Source organism: Coptis chinensis, chromosome 3 (genome assembly GCF_015680905.1).
Source record: "Coptis chinensis isolate HL-2020 chromosome 3, ASM1568090v1, whole genome shotgun sequence".
Taxonomy (NCBI): Eukaryota; Viridiplantae; Streptophyta; class Magnoliopsida; order Ranunculales; family Ranunculaceae; genus Coptis; species Coptis chinensis.
In genome coordinates, this window is record NC_141458.1 from 104,918,686 (window position 1) to 104,937,401 (window position 18,716).

Consider the following 18,716-nt stretch of genomic DNA (forward strand, 5'->3'; position numbering starts at 1 on the left):
GTGAGGGTGTCATCCGCAGATGATGAAAGTGGGGCATATTTGGGAAAGGAAACCTTAGGTTTGAAGAAGGGAAGCAAAACTACTACTCAAGCAAAATTGTACAACCACTTGTTTGATACTGAATCAAAACAGATAAATACATGTTAGACCGATTAACTCATTTTGCCTATTGTTTTTATGTAATTAATGTACCTTGGTGCATGTTTTGTTATCAATATACACGTCTATATTTTTAGTTGTGAATATTTTCTGGGTGTATTGAAGTCTCACTTGTTGTGATGCAGAATAATGGCTTTGATGGAGGCAAAAACATCTTCAATAACCTTGGAGCAAATAATAAATGAGCACAAAACTCCATCTACACACGGATACTCATCAAAAGCTGTAATGGATAGGACCATCACACAGGGAAAGGTGGAAGGCTTTGTTGAGGTATAACTTATCCTGATAATATAAGTATGCTGGAAAGGCGTTTAGCTAAAAGGGTGCACCAGAATTGTTCCCTGTCGGTTAGAAACTACCAAGATCTGTGTTAATAACTTATAAGTGACTGAGATGGATGATAGGAAGGCTAGGATCATTGAGAAGTTTTATTGAGATAGATGAACAGACGATAGTCAATACTATGTTGATCTTGACGTAGACGAGGAGGATGAAATGTATGAAGAAGATCCCAACATAAATTTTGAGTACTTGTGATGGGAAGAAGCATGGGACAAGGAGGAGTAGAAGATGATAATTTATTCTAGTATGGGCATAGAGGTGGTGCTCATTGTTTACTATTTGGTAGTTGTTATAGTGGTACTGCCTTGGTGGTGGACTGGTGGTACTTTTGTGGGTGTGCTGTGTGCATATGATTAGGGTGGTCCTTTAGTAATAGCCTTGTTTATTGCTTTTGTTGTTAATGTAATTCTCACCTTATATCAGGTTAATATCTTTTACCTATCAAATAAAGAAACAATAACAAGTGACTCAGATGGCGGGACAAAGTATGCTGGAATGACGCCTAGCTTAAGAAGTTAAGAGGAGAGATGAGTTTGCCAGTTACTTTAGTTGCTAATCTGTTAGAAAAAGCTGGAGATCTTGGGCTATATGTGAGAGCTTCTGTCTATAAAAGTGTTAACGCCATCCGTGAAAACGTCGTACTTAATTGAAAATTAACTACAGCGGAGGCAAATTTGAATTTTTGGAACAGTTCTAAAGTGTCAGTAGATGATATTTTATAATTGTTATGTATTTGCAGGGTGTTCAAAATGCTCTACAAAAGTTGGAAAATGGCGGTAGTGTGGAGGATGCAAAATCTGTTTGTGGACCAGAAATTCTTAATCAGCTGATTAAATGGAAGGTATTTATATATCTAAATGCACATCTCTTAGTACTCTTATATCAACTGCCCACTGTAATTAACTGAATTTCACTTTTTTGCATTTGTTCGAACGAGCTCTACCAGCAAGGGCGGAGCCAAGGGTGGGCAGCCGCACACCTTGAACTTTCCAAAAAAAAAAAAAAACTTATTTATGTGCATTGGTTTTCCTTTTCCAAAGATGTAAAACTTTGCTATGGTGCTATCCAAATGTATTACACCAAGAGTGTGCTGTTTTTCTATCTCACTTGATTTAATCAAGATTTACTAATTGGGCTGGATTTTCACTAACTTGAGAGCACCTTATCAAAACTCCCTACTAGAAAGGAAAAGAAAATCTCTCTTCTTCTTTGTTAGTTTTTTTTTTCCGCAAAAGCCCCTACTCAAAAACTTGTGCCTGTCAAGTGTGGCTTGTGTCATTGATTCATTGAAAAGCTCTAATCTCTCGTAAGTTCTCTATACAACTGTTGAGAAAGTATTTTCAGCTTTGCATATTGTAAAGAATTGACTTTGGAGTCGTATTGAGGATGAGTGGGTGAAAATGGATACTCGTTGTTGACACTTATAATTTTTTTTTTGTTTGATTTCGAGCTTTTCGAAAACTTTTTTTAGTGGATAATTAATGTACACATGTTTGGAATTTTCAATTTTTGGTGTTAAGAATTTTGAGTCGCTTTTTTAATGAATTGCATGTTAATTTGCCCACCCGGAACTAAAATCCTGGCTTCTCCATTGTCTACCAGCATCTAAACATGTATGCTGATGATCCCAACATGAAAATGAATGTTCCTCTTATTGATTTACGATCACGACTATTGTTGGCTAAAAGCCTAAAAATTAAACTCTCTGACCAGTCCAAACCATAGTAATTGAATCGTCCAACTAGGGGTGCTACTCTTGGCTCAAATTCACTCTCGCTGAATTTTTTAAATTAAACGCTCTTGCACTTAAGATCATGCTCTGACACTAAGTCAGGCATAGTGGGACCCCTTTGTTGTTGATATTCAACTTCTTGCCCAAGTGTAGTATCCTAACACTATCACTATTGCTGGCTCATTCTGGACTAGTGCTCGAAACCCATTAATGGAAATAACAGTCGTGGGTTTTCCAAGTACCGTTTGGGATGTTTTGACATTACCCCAATATTTTTTTATTTGACGAAAAATAGTCTTTTACTATCCTATTGTCCAACAACTTTAGATGTAGCCACAACTTGCCCTCTGTCTATTGTCATGGAATTTCGTTCAGAAATCAGAACAGAATGAACTTTTCGAAGATAATCCTACCCTTAGTTGTTTGCTACTGGAAATACCTGTATCACTTCGATTGTGAAGTTAATCGTTGCACTTGATGTTTGAAAAAAATCAAAAAATAAGGAACGCGTTCCCTATAGCTTTTCAGTTTGCAACACCTTTTGACAAGGTTTGAAATTTTCGAATGAACAGATTTTTTGGTGTGGAATATTCCACCAGGTTGGGGTGTTTATTTGGTTGGCTAACTATCCTGCTCTTATGTTATAACTTATAACACACACCAAATATGCGATTGTTATGGTTATTAAGTCTTTGAGCTTATGGTTCTTGTAGAATAAAAGCCGTAACAAATTTGTGAACATTATCAATTATTATCTATAAAACATCTACCTTTTACTCTATCTTTGTCTTCTCATGAATTTAAGAAACCTCCGTTTGGATTCAAGATTTATTTATTTATTCAATTTTTTCCGGCTTCACTCTAGCAAAATGTAACCCGGATGCGTTGGTAGAGTAAGCATTGAGATAGCCATAGGTGCATTACATGAACAAAGCAAACCCTTGGGTGTACCTGCACCTTGAGGGGTCTAGATAAGAAGTTAACAACCTTCAGGGTGGTTTGGTTGAACTTTCAGTCGCCTGGTGAGCATAGAGGCGCCTTTTTGGACTACAATTCACATGTCTATGCAACAACACACCTATTTGTACTAGTAAAAAATGCACAAGAGTTTTACTTTCCTTTCCAAGTCTCATGTGCTTGCTAATACGCTGTTACACTTCCACTGTCCCACATATGACTTTGTGTGTATTAGGTGCAACTTGAAGTTTTTGATAATTTGTCACAAAAGTGATTAAGCGTGTTTCTATGAATTGTACTGACATTAGTTTTTGGTTGTCGTAGAATAAGCTGAGAGTCTATCTTGCACCTTTTCTACATGGCATGCGCTATACATCTTTTGGTCGTCATTTCACAAAGGTGGACAAGCTCAAGGATGTACGTGACGTACCTAACTATCTAAGTGTTTAATGTTTTTGTTTCTTATTTATTTAATTTTATTAAAAAAAATTATGTTGGCATATTGAAAGTTTTAAAGCAATTGTTTGGCATGTTCTTATGTTGCCCAAGACTAATTTGTTTCATATCTTTGAATGTTTCACTAGTAATGCCACTGGCTCATTGCTTTAAGTCTATAAAGTTGAGATCCTCTATTGCACTCTCTTGGTTAGTAGAACACAGTATTAGATTGTGATTTGGTAACTTGGTAAGGAAAGTTCAAGTGGAGATGTATATAGATTATAAGGAAGGGAAGGAAAAGATCTTCTTCCTTGGAGATAACATAAAGGTTTATTTAAAACGTTCTTCACTGACATTTTAAGATGAAGAATAAGGGCTTGTTGTGTAGACCTTAAATGGAGGGAAGTTAACTGGGGCAGGAAAAGTATATGGAGGTAAATGTGTAGGAGATCTTGTCAGACACTCAAATAGAACTTTCATTTGTAGTGGTTCGGTTTTCGTTATTCTGTCGAAAATCTGCTAGATATCTACACTCATTGACGAAGAGCTCACTGAGTCACTGTCGAAGATTTGCCTTTCATTCCAGATTGCCTGTCAAGTTTGACTGATCTGAGACCTCATGTGGGTGAGCAGAGTAGTAATTAGCATTTATTCTCTAATCAATGCTAGCTATCTTTAAAACCCATCACCATCTTCACGAGCTCTTCTGTGGGGTGTGGTAGCAACGTTGATAGACCTCTGTTAGCAATTTATCTGGTGTAGCTCCTTATCCAGTTTTGAGTCTTGCATAGCTCTTTTCTAAGTGATTTTTGTTTATTGACTTCTTGAGGATCCAAAGTACTAGGAACTTATCTGGACTACGCGCCTTGTCCTTTTAATTTTTGTATTGCCCGAAAAAGATTTTCATTTATTCACCCATTGAGGAACCAAATTACAACCTTGTTTCTAGTGGGTTGTATGCTGATTATTTCTATTGAATATTTTCCTTATTCTTAAATGTATTAATGCTGATGGCCCTAATGCTGGTATGCAGATTGTGGATAAGCTTCATTGGTATGTTCAAGATGGTGATATGGTAAGAGCTTGTACTTATCCACTCATTTTCATTTTTTTCCTACTTATATTCAGGATAGATATTTTGACTTACCGTGACTTTATTAGCGTTGCTAATAATTCGGCGGCTATCGTCTGTTGCATATATGATATAATGAATGGATCTTCCTTTGACTGGAACTTTCTAAGATGCGATCATTCTTTGCTTCTTTTCTTGCCTATTCGCCAGTTAATACCAGAATTTCTTGTATTCAAGTATTTAACCTCAGTGGTGTAAGGATAAATTGCATGTGTTAGGCACTCCATTTAATAATTGAAATGCTATGTCCACACCATGTCTATGCCCTATCCATGTTGTACCCATGTACCGACCAAAAAAAAATGTTGTACCCATGTATCCTAGCCAACAATATTTGGAGCTCTGCAATCTTCTTCAGTTCCACGATTCACTGATGCAAAGCGTGAATACATATTAATTTTTTATGAAGGGTTTTTTTTCTTGAGTCAATCTCCATCAGTGTGTAGTGCTTTGACTTAACTCCTCATTCCCAATATCATTTGCCTTTGCACCCCCAAATTTAGGCATCAAATTTGTGATTACCAAATTTATCCATTTCATTCAAAACGAAGGAGATGATAAATTAAGGAATAAGGAGGAAGAAGAATGAGAGAGGAATTGACTGAATGGCTATCCATTTTGGTGGTTTGACTACGTTTTCTTTCTGGCCATAGTTTTGGGAGTGTCTGGACAGCAAGTACAAACAACATTGAAGCGGCAAGCAAAAATGGAGGATCTAATCACAAAAACTTGTGCTAATGCAACAAGACCAAGTATTAGAGAAACATATTCTCTTTGTTTGACTGAACTAAATAAATTTGGTAAACCCAATTTCGATGCTTAAATTTGAGGGTGTATAAGAACCCCAACGGATATTTCATAAGAGCCAAGTTGGCAATATGCTAAATTCAACTGTTTGGGTAACAGAAAATTCATAGAGTGGGGGACAAAGTCAATTGGTTTTGGAAATGCGGGTTAAGTAAAAACAGCTACACACTTATGAGGGGTTAACTCAAAAAATCCCCAAGACTAATTTATTATTTTTTTTAGTTTGTATATTTTATAGTTAATAAATTTATTATTTATTTCGTAGCTTCTCTTTTTAGTTTTTTAAATTAATTAAGAATAGGAGTTGGACGGTTTCGTATCGGAGTTTCAAGTTTTCAATTAGAATTAGGAGTTGTCTTGCTACAAGGCCTTAAAACCTCCTTTGCAAATTGGTTGTTATCGATTGTTTGCTTAAGAGAATTGGTTTGTTCTAGTCTGATTGTTGAAACCCCAGTTTTAGTTAATTGATATTCTTGTTTGCTTTCACCAACAAACATCATTTTGGTGTGGGAGCTGCAAGCTGTTGGTTGATTATTAAGAAGAGGTAGAAGAGAGTAGTCGCCACCCAATTACTGGAGCTTTCATAAATTGAAGTAGCATGATTAGACTATTTTAAACAAACTGTATACTCGAATTCATTACATCATCTTCGAATTCATTACATCATCTTCGAATTCATTTAAACAAACTGTATACTCGAGAGCACCTTTGCCGAATTTTAGACCTTTCACTATTGAGTACATGAATGTTGGAAAATTTTCAATTACGGTTTAGAAAAATACTAGAAATTAGGAACGATTAATTTTGTAATGTTGGAGATATGGGTAGTATGCGTATATACCTTTGATTTAAAATGTTGAAACTATCCCATTACATGAACCAATCACTTTGGATTTGGAAGCTTCAAAAGGAGATTCAACTGGAACTTTGACTTTAAACGTTTTATCAAATCCATCTCCACAGTTCACTTAGGTCTTGCATACGAGGGTAGTAGCTAAGAGATTAACATCGTGTCTTTCAATGGAACCATATACAAATAAAATAAATTTACAAATAAGAGTAGCTATAATTTTTAAATCTTAAATATTTTAAAAGCACAAAAAATGAAAAAATGAAAAATTTGCCGCGACAAATTTGGACAATCAAACCGCAACAAATGGTTTCAAATCAGGACAAATGATATTTACCACAGTATTATCAAACAATGACAAATTTAAATTGGAAATATCAATCAGGACAAGTTATTTGCAATTGTCACATAGCAAATTTACCAGTGGCAAATGGTGACAAAATTTGCATTTGTCACAGCTCTTACCAAACATAGACTTAGTTGGTTCTGGTATAATGTGAATTTCATGCTTTATTTATATTCTCATACTTGACAAAAACGATAACTTTAAAGATGGTTTACATATTGGATATTACTATCTTTCTATTTAAATGTTTGCCTAGCCAATGTTTAGTTGACACGGGTCTCGGGTCCCAATCGATAGTGTTTGGTGGACCAAGAGTAACCGGAAGGAGGAAGAGTGGTTAGTGTGCCACAATAGGAATACCCATTACATTATCGCTCGAACAATTGATTGACCACAATTTTTTTGTTGAGCACAACTTCACATAGGCACGTAACTGCATAATGGGAACAAATTGATACTGATTAGGAATCCAAGACTAATAATAAGGGGAATAAGCTTGATATATCAGTTGTTGTTGATAGAAATTAGACATGCGTGAAAATTATGAGGAGGCGCCATTAATGGTGGTTTCGCTTGTGGTGGCTGAACTCTAAACCAAAAGGGGACTAACCTCATCAGAAATCCTAGAATTTTGTTGTTGGGCTGCTAGAATTGCATTCAATGGTTTTTGCGTTGCTTCAAATTTAGCATTCTAACCCTGAACGTTTTTTTTTAAATTTAGATCTCTGGCTTCTTTATATATGACATATAAATTGAAACTTTACTCTAAAAAAAATGAAAAATCAAATCTCTGACCTAAAAAAAATTGAATATTTTATTTTTATTTTTACCTCCGATACCAAAAACAAATAAAAAAAAAAAATCCTAAAAGTCTTGTAATTTTGTCTTAAGCATTCATAAGCATCAATTACTATGAACCCTAATTACAAGGCCTTATTTATACGAGTTAACACCAAAGCAAACCAATTAAGACATGCGACATGACAAATAACTAAATAAAATAAACCAACTAAAAGAAAATGGATGCCTTATGCAACCCGCCCATGGGCTTGTCTCAAACTCGATGTCCTCATAAATAAGTTTTGTCAGACTTTTCCCTTATTGAGAGTTTTCTATCCAACAAATGGAGTGTAAAGTCCTGCTATTATAAATTTTTTCTCCCATTAAGTAGTTAGATTTGTAATTAGTTTCAGACCTAAAACAAACGACACCTTGGTAAATAAAGGGATGTACTTGGTATTAGTAAAAATGTCACTCCACCTACCAGATGTTGGTTTTGAGTTTGCTGCGGCAGCAGTATTGGATACACTTATTTTTCGGTGGTGTTGTTTAGAAACTAAGTTACATTTGCCACCGATGTGTGTCTATTTCCGACACGAATATTGTTGGGTTTTTCTGAGTATCCCACGATCCTCTACTGGATCATGTGATGCAGGACTAGAGGGTTGTGATCTGTAAAGGAGAAGAGATAATAATGTTGCTTGGGTTGAACCAATGTACTAAAACATGTAGGATTGCCTATGTATCTCCCCAATTGTAGAAGAATCAAACCCTAAAACGTGTAGTTTATCGAGGTAGATCTCTCTCTTTTTTATAGGAGAGAGCTAAGAATCCTAGGATTAGAGTTTACCTCACTTAAAGCAAGTTCCTTCCCTTCCTAGGACTCAGTTTCCTATTAAGAATCCACTCTCTTTGAAAGTCTGGATCTGGACAGCATCCTCCCCGAGTTTCCTCTTTAATCGGGCCAACCCTTCTTTAAATAGAACGTTATCCTTAAGAAACAATCCTCAGGATATGTTTCAAAGTTTCCTTTCTTTATGATCGAGAACCGCTCTCCCATGTTTCCTTCAGTTCAGGAACTATCTAAATCAGTTCCTAATAACTTGGAGAACACTTTATTTTATTTATTAATCAATTATCCTTTAACAAAAAAAAACATTCTGGCAACACACTCAGATTCTTGCACTCTCAAATTCTGAGAGATTGAAGAGTAGTTATGTGTTGTACACCCTCCCAAGCCAAATCTTTCAAATTCTAGATTCCAAAGGCAATGAGGAGCTGAAAACCAACCAAAACTTCCAAACAGTGACAACCAGTAAGTATTAGAGTCTTGAGGCCCGTTAGCATTGATCCGGATATAATCCTCATGAACCTCAGTGGTGCGAGATTTTCAAGCCTTCGTGGGAAGAATTTTCAGGATCTTGCAGGCTTTAATGACCAAAGTCCGTAGACAAGTGAGGTTCTGCAGCAGTGCTTCTGGAAGACAATCCACTTCATTGCATCTCTCCACTGCTAATTCCTCAATAGACAAAGGCAAGTAGAGAGTGGACGTGCATGTACTGACAACCATCCTTGATCCTTCCACGTTAGGCATGCGATAGAGCGAGAGAGAAATCAACTTTGGAAGTGTCCTCGAAGTCCCTAGCCAACTATGTAAGAACTGGGTACCTTTGAATCTGAAACTCTTGTATGTTCGTATGTGGATGAAGTCCTTCTAACACCTCCCTGCTGATGTTTTCATGCAAAGGATCAAGGCCACCTTGATCATCACCACCTGACCACCACACATTTAGCTTCTCAATCCTCTTTTTATCATTGGATCGTTCAGCATCCTTTTGATTGCAGACATGCCCAAGCCCTTTTATCGTTAATTCTCCTTTAATCTGGTTTTGTCTTTCCAGCTCTTCGATACGAGCAGTCGAGGACACTCTGTACTTGAGCACTTAAGGCCCACGAATGTGTGAGGGCCTCATTTTAAGGGCTTTTTCGGTCCATGGGCCGGGTCGGGGCGGCCGGAGGGTCGAAGTATCACCCTAGGATGGACTACATTTGCCAATTGAGATAACAACGAACCTAGGCGGCTTTGCCCTTGCATTTACAAATTGGGTGTCTTCTCTCTTTCTGTTGTTTTTCTTCTGATTGTGATATTCATTACCTGATAACTTATCACTATGGCTCATGCGGTGATCTCTGGTGCGCTGGAGCAACTGCGTTCTATCCTCCAAACAGAGGTGAATCTATTGGCCGGTGTACGTAATGAAAGCGAAAAGCTCGCTGATACACTCTCTCTTATCCTAGGAGTGCTTGAGGATGCAGAGGAACAGCAAGTCAAAAGCGGAATAGTGAAGGTTTGGTTAGAACAAATCACACGCATCTCCTATGTTGCTGACGATGTATTGGACGTACTTTGTACTTTAGACGATTGTTGGTTTGTGAGAATGGTCTTGGTCACTAAGTTGCCTCCAATGTTTTGCTATGCTAGCTGCAATCTGCTATGTTCTGTTCTTCAGTTAATAGTTATGAGGTGGAGTCCAAAATAGTTATAAGCTAAGGATAAGAAAAAAAATAGAAAAAAATAGTTTCAAAATTTTGAAAACAGCAAAAGAAATAGTAAGAGATATCTGACATGGTATAAATATAATTGACATGGTTAAATAATAGTGTATAGCTCCTCCTTCGATCACGTTAGTTACTCCATCTTAGGAGTAAGGATCACAAGACAGACTAAATAGTAGCATCTCTATTCAAGCAAGTTGGATTAAATTATGGATTGTCCACTACTACAAAAATGCAAATAGATAGCATTTAATCAATAGCATATATAAAAAAACGCTATACATTTTTTAGAGATAGCGTTTTCTAGTTTAGTGCTATCAAGTTTTTTTACCGGAAACCTTACAATTGCGTTTATATGAATATTGCTATATAATTGATTGCATTTTTATCTAACTGCTATTGCCACCAGGTCACTGTTGACTTCGACACCCAATTCTTAAAGCCCGCTCAAACGAAAATCCCAATTTTAACTTTTAAGTGGGCGCTTTATTTTTTTTTTCTATTTTCCCTCTTTCCAAACAAAAACCCTTATTGAACAAAACAGCCGCCACGTCTGATTTTCTCTTAAATCTAAATCCTCTTTCCACCATCTCCGATCACCCCACCACCACCTCCAATCACCCCACCACCGCGTTTACCATCACTGCCCCATCAAAATTCCTTCCTTCCTCTCATCTCAAAGCAAAACAAAAACTTCTATCATATCGGTACTCATCTTCTCCATCTTAAAAAACCCAATCTTCAATTGTTGCAGTTTCATCTCTATTTTTAGCAAAAACAAATATTTCTTTCAATTTTTTTTCAGAGTTCATTGAAGTGCGGACGCCTAAAATGTTTTAAGGAATTCTGGTCAACTGTGTGATAACCCATTTGAATCTAGTCAACTCTACTAATATTTTCAATCTCCGCTTTAAGCATTTTGTGAGCCTAGCCTTCTTCATTACTTTATTGACTTGTATATAGTTTTATCTTGGTTTTTTTTTTGAGCACCCATTTTACCTGTGGTTGGAAATCAATGGAAGACCTTCGAAGCGACCTCTGTTCAATTTTGGAAAGCTTTCACTTAATGGTTCATCCGGAAAAGGTAATGAAGAAGCATTTGTGTTTTTTTTCATAATGGGCAAGAGTTATGAAATGTGTTTTTTTCTCTTTTTTGGGTTTAAAGGAATTGAAGAACAAAAAATTTTTGTCCAGCATTTAGAGACAATGAGCAGCTCAGATGCCACCGTTGATATACTGCAATCTTTTGTGGTCAGTAACAAGTTCTTTTCTAGTAAAGGATTTTTCAAATTTTCATTTCTGCGGACTCTGGTCAACTGGGTTATTAACAACTGTGCTTCAAGATAGGATTGAAAGTCCCTATTTAGAAAATAATTACTCGCCTTCTAAATAATTAATTCGGTAATTACCAAAATAACTTTAGTATTGTTTGATTTCACCCTCACATTGAAATGCACTTTGTTTGTTTTTGTAATTTGTTGTTTGATGTATTGATTATTTTGATATCAGTAATAAGTAGTAACACAAGTTTTAGAAACCATTCATTATTTCTTTTGATAAATATAGTTGTTCAGTCTCTATATTTCAAACACACAAGGCACTATGAATACATATGTGCTTCATAAATTTTAAAATGAATATTCTAATAGTGCACAAACAAGGGTATTATGAAAGTTTGAATGGACCCAATCATCCAAACTTTTTAAGCAAGTGATAGAAAACCCCAAAAAAATTCATTTTGGCAAATATTTCTCATTTCAAACCCCAAAATTATGTTAATCACATTTTTCAACAAAGTTCACATATCTCTTTTCCATTTCCGTTTAAATTGAATGATTACACTTGATGGTTGTTACAATATTTAATTTTCATATCTACTAAGGAAAAAAGGCTTTTACCTATGGTTTTTGGGTTTATTTTTCATTTATACTAAATGGAGAAAAAAAATGAGAATTCTCGATTTAAAGTGAGCACACGCCACTAAATTTCTAGTAACCAGACAAGCAGACTATAATACATTTTACAAATTCTATGTATAGACGTGCTTTTATAACTATGGCGAACTTCTATCAAACTACACTTAATTACTACATAACTCAAACAGGACTATATGAATAAAGCAGAAAACAGGCCTTTTCTTAAATGGATTATCCGGATATGGTGTCTTGGACAGTTTATTTAGTGTCTCGAACAGTTTTTTTCATTTACACTTATTACATGGTCGTGGGAAAGAATACTGCTCTAGGCGCTCTCCCACCGCCCCGACTACTGCCTAACGTTTTTTTAGAACACTCTTCATACCTCGAATCTATGGGCCTAAATAAAGCCATAACAGTTGCCCTTATTTTTCTTTTCATATTTTTATTTATTTTATTTTTCCGCTAATATTTTTGTATTTTTGTTGACGGTTCACACAACCTCATTTTTATTTTATGTTTCTTTTTGTTGGCTGTTTTTTATTTTTTCATCACCAATTTTTGATCCCCTGACCAACTTGTCGTGGTCACTATCTCATGAACTTACAACTTTGTCCAAAAAGATAAAAAAAAAAAAAAACATTAGTTTTCAACCTAGTGGTATGTCTATGTAAATCAGGTGTTGGGTTATGTGTTCATATGTCGGTTCTTATCGGTTTCGGTTTTGGGTCTATTTTTAGCAGTTCCTATCGAATTCGGTTTTTTGGCCGGGCCTGTTATTCTTAAACCCATCATGTCTGGGCTTATATTTAAGGGAAGCACGTGGAAGTTTAACATATCCATATCCAATAAGTAATACATATCATGATCCATTAACTAATCCATATCCATATCTATTAACTAATACATATCCATATCTATTAATTAATACATATCCATATCCATATCCAATAACTAATACATATCAATTAACTAATCTATTGTTTTTTAGAATTTGTTTTTTTTTATCCCATGCGTACATTTGAAATAATGAAATAATGCGTAGCTTTGTTTTTTGTTTTAGCATAACACATGAAAAGACAATTTTAATTTATATTAAATTAGAGAGCAGGCCAAATTCAGGATTAGTTTGGTAAGAAGGCAAGTAATTATTTTTCAAATAGGGACTATTTTAAAAACTTTGCTGATGTGGCTCACTATGAGCATCTTGGGAGAAACGGATATTAATATAGGTAGGATTGAAAAGCGATCGTCAGTAATTGGAGCACAAGATTAGGCTTTCAGGGAACAATTTTGATTTTAAAAATTGAGTCTTGGATTTCATTTGAAGACGAGAATACAGGAAATTTATGGGGGGTCTATTGCTTTCAATCTAGGTAATTTACAACGATCCAACTCTCAATTGTGTCTTTTCATTCAATTATTGTTTGTATGTGTGTTTTGGGTAATCACCATAATTTACTCTGAGGGCTTTTAGTAAACAACAAGTTAATTAGGTAAGGACACATTTACATTAGTTCCTCAAGCTACTACATCTTTGACTTGCTCCTTTGGGATCAGATGTGGCTAGGGAATTGATAAATGTACCTTGTTTATTGATTTACACGTTGACCTCTAGTTATTTAAAGAAGCAACTAAAGATGATCACGGACTACCATTAGTTGTCATAGCTACTCAATAATCTGGTATCTATATGATTTACTAAGCAACTTTTTGGCAACATGTTGCATGCATTTCTCATTTCGACTTCCATTAGTCACACATTATGCTTTGTATATTGTAGTTTATTTGTCTTGATGTAGTTTAAATTCAGCCCTGAAATGTTGGTTAGGTACTTTTTAATGCTCTTTTTACTTTTTTCTCATGACCGTAACATGTACATACATCTTCATATGATCCACCGGAAATGCATAAGATGGTAAAATTATAAATATTAGTGGGTTGAATCAATGAGCGAGTTGATTTAGACAAGTTGGGGTAAGGAGGACCACTACTGGGATATTAATATAAAAGAAATTTACATGGGAGAAAAACACTTTTTCGGAATCTTTGCCTCAAGGTATTGTCTAGCTAAGACATCATCAAAAGAGGAATAAAAATATAGAAAAAGAGGTTAAGGCTCTTGATCTATCAATATTTAGTTTTCATAATCTCATGTACTACGGTTTCATTAGTATCTTTCATATGCATGGTCCTAGGGGTTTTACTTTACCAGTTCATAATGCTATTGGAGACCCAACAGTCCACGCATCGGTATCTTTTAGTTTGAAACCCTTTGCTTACATGACTACCACATTGGTATCTTTTGCTAGTTATATATATTTTTTTCTTTTGAATTCTCCAGGTTTTTAGTTCATATAAATATGTGTTGTGATTTTTTTTGGCACTTGGGTTGTTTGTTCATATAAGTTTTGTTTGGCACTTAATATTCTAAAATTTAGTCTAGAAGTTGAGGTTATTATGTCTTGATGTTTTCGGCCACATTATGCGTCGTTGTCATTTCAAATATTTTGACAAGGAACTAAGGACACTTTAAACCAAATGTCGAAAGCGGAGGTAAATTTTTTTGTTGATCGTGTTTGTATATACACTTATTTCTCATTTAATAGAATATTTGTTGGTATGTTGATTGTGTTTGTATATACACTTGTTTCTCATTTAACAAAATATTTGTTGGTATGTTGACAAAGTTCAAAGTAAGCTAAAAAAAGGAAAAGGAAGGAAAAAACATCTATCCAAGCTGCTCTTACAAAGTCTACAAATGCTGGGATAAACATTTCAAATAGAAATTCATGTGACAAGGAAGATTCATCAAAAGATGATGGCGCTGGTAGCCTACCACACTCAACCTCTCAAGCTGAGTTAGAAAAAATTGTGCATATCAGAGAAGCCTAATTCTAAGAAGAAGGTAAGCACACATGCCCTTTTCTGAAACACATATTAGTGCACACTCACACAGAAGGGTGCATGATTCACTGAGGCCCTTCGCCAACATTCTGGTGAGCAGGCAATGATTCCACCTCACTGGCAGAAGGAGGGGGAATATCCACTATGATGGGTGCATGATTCACTGAATTAACAGCTTTAGTTGGGGAGGGGACCGCGACAGGAGTTGAAGTCGATGTAAAGGTGGGAGGGGCTTATTTGATTTGATCGCAGACTCTGAGCGAGCAGAAGGAGGCGACCGCCCATGAGAGAGTTCTAATGTACATTTGTTTAAGTTCGCGGCTAATCTTCTTCTCCGCAAGGCTACGAAAACGGTCGGCGGCATCTTGAACAGCTTTATCAACGGCGACCTGAGTGGCGACCTTAGCTGCCTCTTTCTGGCTCTCCAGTTTTGATGAAACACCTGATACATAATCGCGGTCTTTACGCTCTTCGCCACCTGAAGCGCCTTTTGGGCCTTCACGGCCCTGGTCAAGAGCATCGCGATCTTTTTCCACGGCATATTTGGCCTTCCGGCCCGTCCGTCCTTCAATCTCTCGCTTCATGGTCTCCACAGAGTCCCAGTGTTGGTTGGTGAGCCCGCAGATCATATAACCAATATCCAAACTCAGTTGAAAAAGGTCACGGGTTATCAAAGAGTTGAAACGACTAAGAAGATGAGAAAAAAAAAAAAAAAAACAGAATAATACCTTTTCCCAACAGTGGTATATGGAGGTTCTATGAGCTGCAAAGCTGCCAGAATCACCATACGCTTGATCTTTGGGCAGGTGAGAACTGAAGAAAAGAGACGCAAAGAATGAGGGATTGATTGTCCGAAGTCGGCGTATAGTTACTTCAGCGATCTCTAGCCACGAATTGAGGTCGCCATATTTCAGGTGGTGGTGCTGACCCAGATGGCTGGGAATTTGTAGAAGGACGGCGAGCAGAAACAGTAGGCCGCGGCAATACAGCAGCAGCTCCAGTGGGGTTGGGCGCTGCAGTCCTAGCCTTTTTAGCAGGAGGGCTCTTACCAGTGACTTCAACGGGTTCATCCCCTTCAGAGTCACTATCCCACAATTTGAGTTTAGAAGAGGCCATGGCAGCTTCTTGAACTGAGGAGGAAGGTTGATCTAATTCGTCTTCCCAATCCGCTACAGCAGAGTAGGAAGAGGGGGCGGTATAGGGAGCAGGGGGATGGGCCTTGGACGCAGCGGCACTTCAAAAGGTTTCTCACTTATGTATCTTTTATTTTGGTAGGGTCAAGACATAGGGATCCATCAGAGGATACAAACTAATCCTCCAGCTACTCTTCCACAGGTATATTCCTATTTGCGAGATATATCCTATGTCTTGGCTGGTTCATTTAATATAGTTTGAGATCATTGCATAATGCATGCTCCCTGGTACTGATTTGTAATTTAGTGTAAATTAATGTATTTGAAGTGATATTTGTGTTAGGGTAGTTTAGATTGCATTGTTAGACCATTGTTTCATACGGGGGTAAGCTTATTTGTGTAGAAGAAAGGGCTGAATTTACTATCTAGGTTCTCAAGATCAGGAGATTGCTTTTATGCTGATAAATTCTCCAACTCTAGTTCACTTAAACCCTTCGACAGACACCCTAGTTTGCTTAAATACACACGGCTTTTGATAATCAGCTTGATGCTTTTAAGGCATCGAAAAATGCTTAAACTTCCTAACTCTTTCCTGGTTTTTGGTAATGGCTGGGGTGTGTTGCAAGGGACACCTTGTGTGGCCAGTTTGTGCACACTAACGGCGGCTAGAGATTGAACGCTTAACAAGATTGGTAGGGAGAATATATACAAGTCGGTTGTGTATGAGTTTGATCAAACTCATTTGTGCACTTCAATTCAAAAGGTTGCTGCTCACTTATGATTTTTTTTTTGTAGGATCAAGGCATAGGGAATCATCAGGGAATACATAGTAATTATCCAACTACTCTTCCACAGGTAAATATATCCCTATTTGCGAGATATATCTATGTTGTACTTGACACTATCAAAGGGTTGTTTTGCATGTGCATAATATTGTTTTTATTGTGTTATGATTACCAAAGTTCTTCATTTTAGCAAAAGAGTAAATAAGAATTGTTTAGGAAAGAAAACCAGTTCTCTGTTTGAACATAAACTTATTCCTCCTCGGAGGTTGGCAATCAAACAGTACCCACGATTGTGAGCCAGGCTAAGTTTCAATTCTTCTCTACATGGTATCTCGTACATTTTTTTGAATACACTACAATCAAGTTAACTCCTCTCTCCTATATTTTCTGAATAACAAATATGCATGCTACAACCTCATCATCGAATAAAAGAACCAAACATGTTCACCTGCCGTTCTATACAGTAGGCCTAGAACGGTATCCCATCTGCTCCATAAACTTTGAGGCAACCCATTGATCGCTTTGCTTACGCTTTCGGCTTCAACATCCCTTCTGAGACTTGTTAACCGTTCTCTATACTCTGCGTCAATCCTCTCCAGTGTCACCTCAGCTCTTCCCTAAGGGCCCTAACCTTAGCTTCAGTTTAACTCTCTGCAACATATGATTATCTCCACCAGCAGAACCTGAAACATGAGAGGACATAGGGAATAATTATACTTTCTTTTTGTTTGGGTAGGGTCGAGGCATAGGGAGTAATGATCAAGGCATACAAACTACTCCAACTACTCTTCCATAGGTAAAATATTTCTTTTTGCAAGGGGTTGTTATATTTGATGTTAACTTATGGTTTGTCTATTGTATATAAACTTTAAGTTATATTAGTGTGCCATGGTGCAATGTATAATGTGTGCCTAAGAGTCTAAGACTATTCGTCACGTACTAAGTTTCTTTCTTGTTTTGTTTTTGGAAATGTAGGCACCTAGACGACAATGCAAGTTGTTGAAGTGGGCGGCTCCATATGAATTAGTTGCTAAAGGACGGTAGGAGACTGATGGTCCTATAAAACCAGTATATGGTGTACATCTTGGAGATGATGCCTCGAAAGTTTGGGTAGAGAAAGTTGTGAACTCATAACCATGTCTTTAAAGAGAAATTTCTGAATTGCAAACAATGGGAGATGTTAAAGGGACCGCAATTATTGCATGGCTCACAAAACACGTAATATTTATTAATCACCACGCGAAGGAGGTCAACAATAGCATGTTTATTTTTTTTTATTGAAAGAAACTTTTGTGAAAACTTGAATTCTATTTTTTGTTTTTTTGTCGTTGTACAATTTTTTTAGAGGAAGTTTGTCTTTGTACAATGGAATACTATATTTTGGTTATTAATGAATGAAGTTATTGTTGATTATCATGCGTATCATGGCCATTGTTAATTTGTGGATTTTAAAATATATTTGCACATGTGGTTATTAGATTTATAGCACCGACCGGAAAAGAACGTTATTGAAATAGATAGCGCTTTCTGAAAAAACGCTATTTAAATAGATAGCGCTGACTGGAAAACGCTATCGAAATAGATAGCACTTATGTACTAAACGCTATAGAAATAAGAATAGCACTAAAATAAAACGCAATTAAATTGATGGCATTTTCCAAAGAACGCTATAAATAGTTTAATAAGCTTAAGAAAAAATGTAATTAAATTAATAGCATTTCCTAGAAAGCGCTATCAAATCAATTGCGTTTTTTGGGACAACGCTATCAATAAAAGCATAACATCGTGTTTGATAGCGTTTTGTAAGTGCTATTAAGTAAAATTCATAGCGTTTTTTGGACGCTATCTATGGACTTTTCTGTAGTAGTGGTCT

At 36.4% G+C, this 18,716-nt stretch overlaps 1 protein-coding gene across 1 annotated transcript; it reads left to right on the forward strand.

Moving 5' to 3' along the window:
* Window positions 1-118: 118 nt before the first annotated feature.
* On the forward strand, window positions 119-18,256 carry LOC147512495 (protein ENHANCED DOWNY MILDEW 2-like). Its single transcript, XM_086595530.1, has 9 exons — window positions 119-132; window positions 283-432; window positions 1,244-1,345; window positions 3,518-3,610; window positions 4,665-4,706; window positions 11,106-11,186; window positions 11,297-11,353; window positions 16,854-16,913; window positions 17,819-18,256. The coding sequence occupies exons 2-9, from the start codon at window positions 289-291 to the stop codon at window positions 17,885-17,887; spliced, it is 648 nt and encodes a 215-aa protein (XP_086451656.1). The 5' UTR covers window positions 119-132; window positions 283-288; the 3' UTR covers window positions 17,888-18,256.
* Window positions 18,257-18,716: the final 460 nt, after the last annotated feature.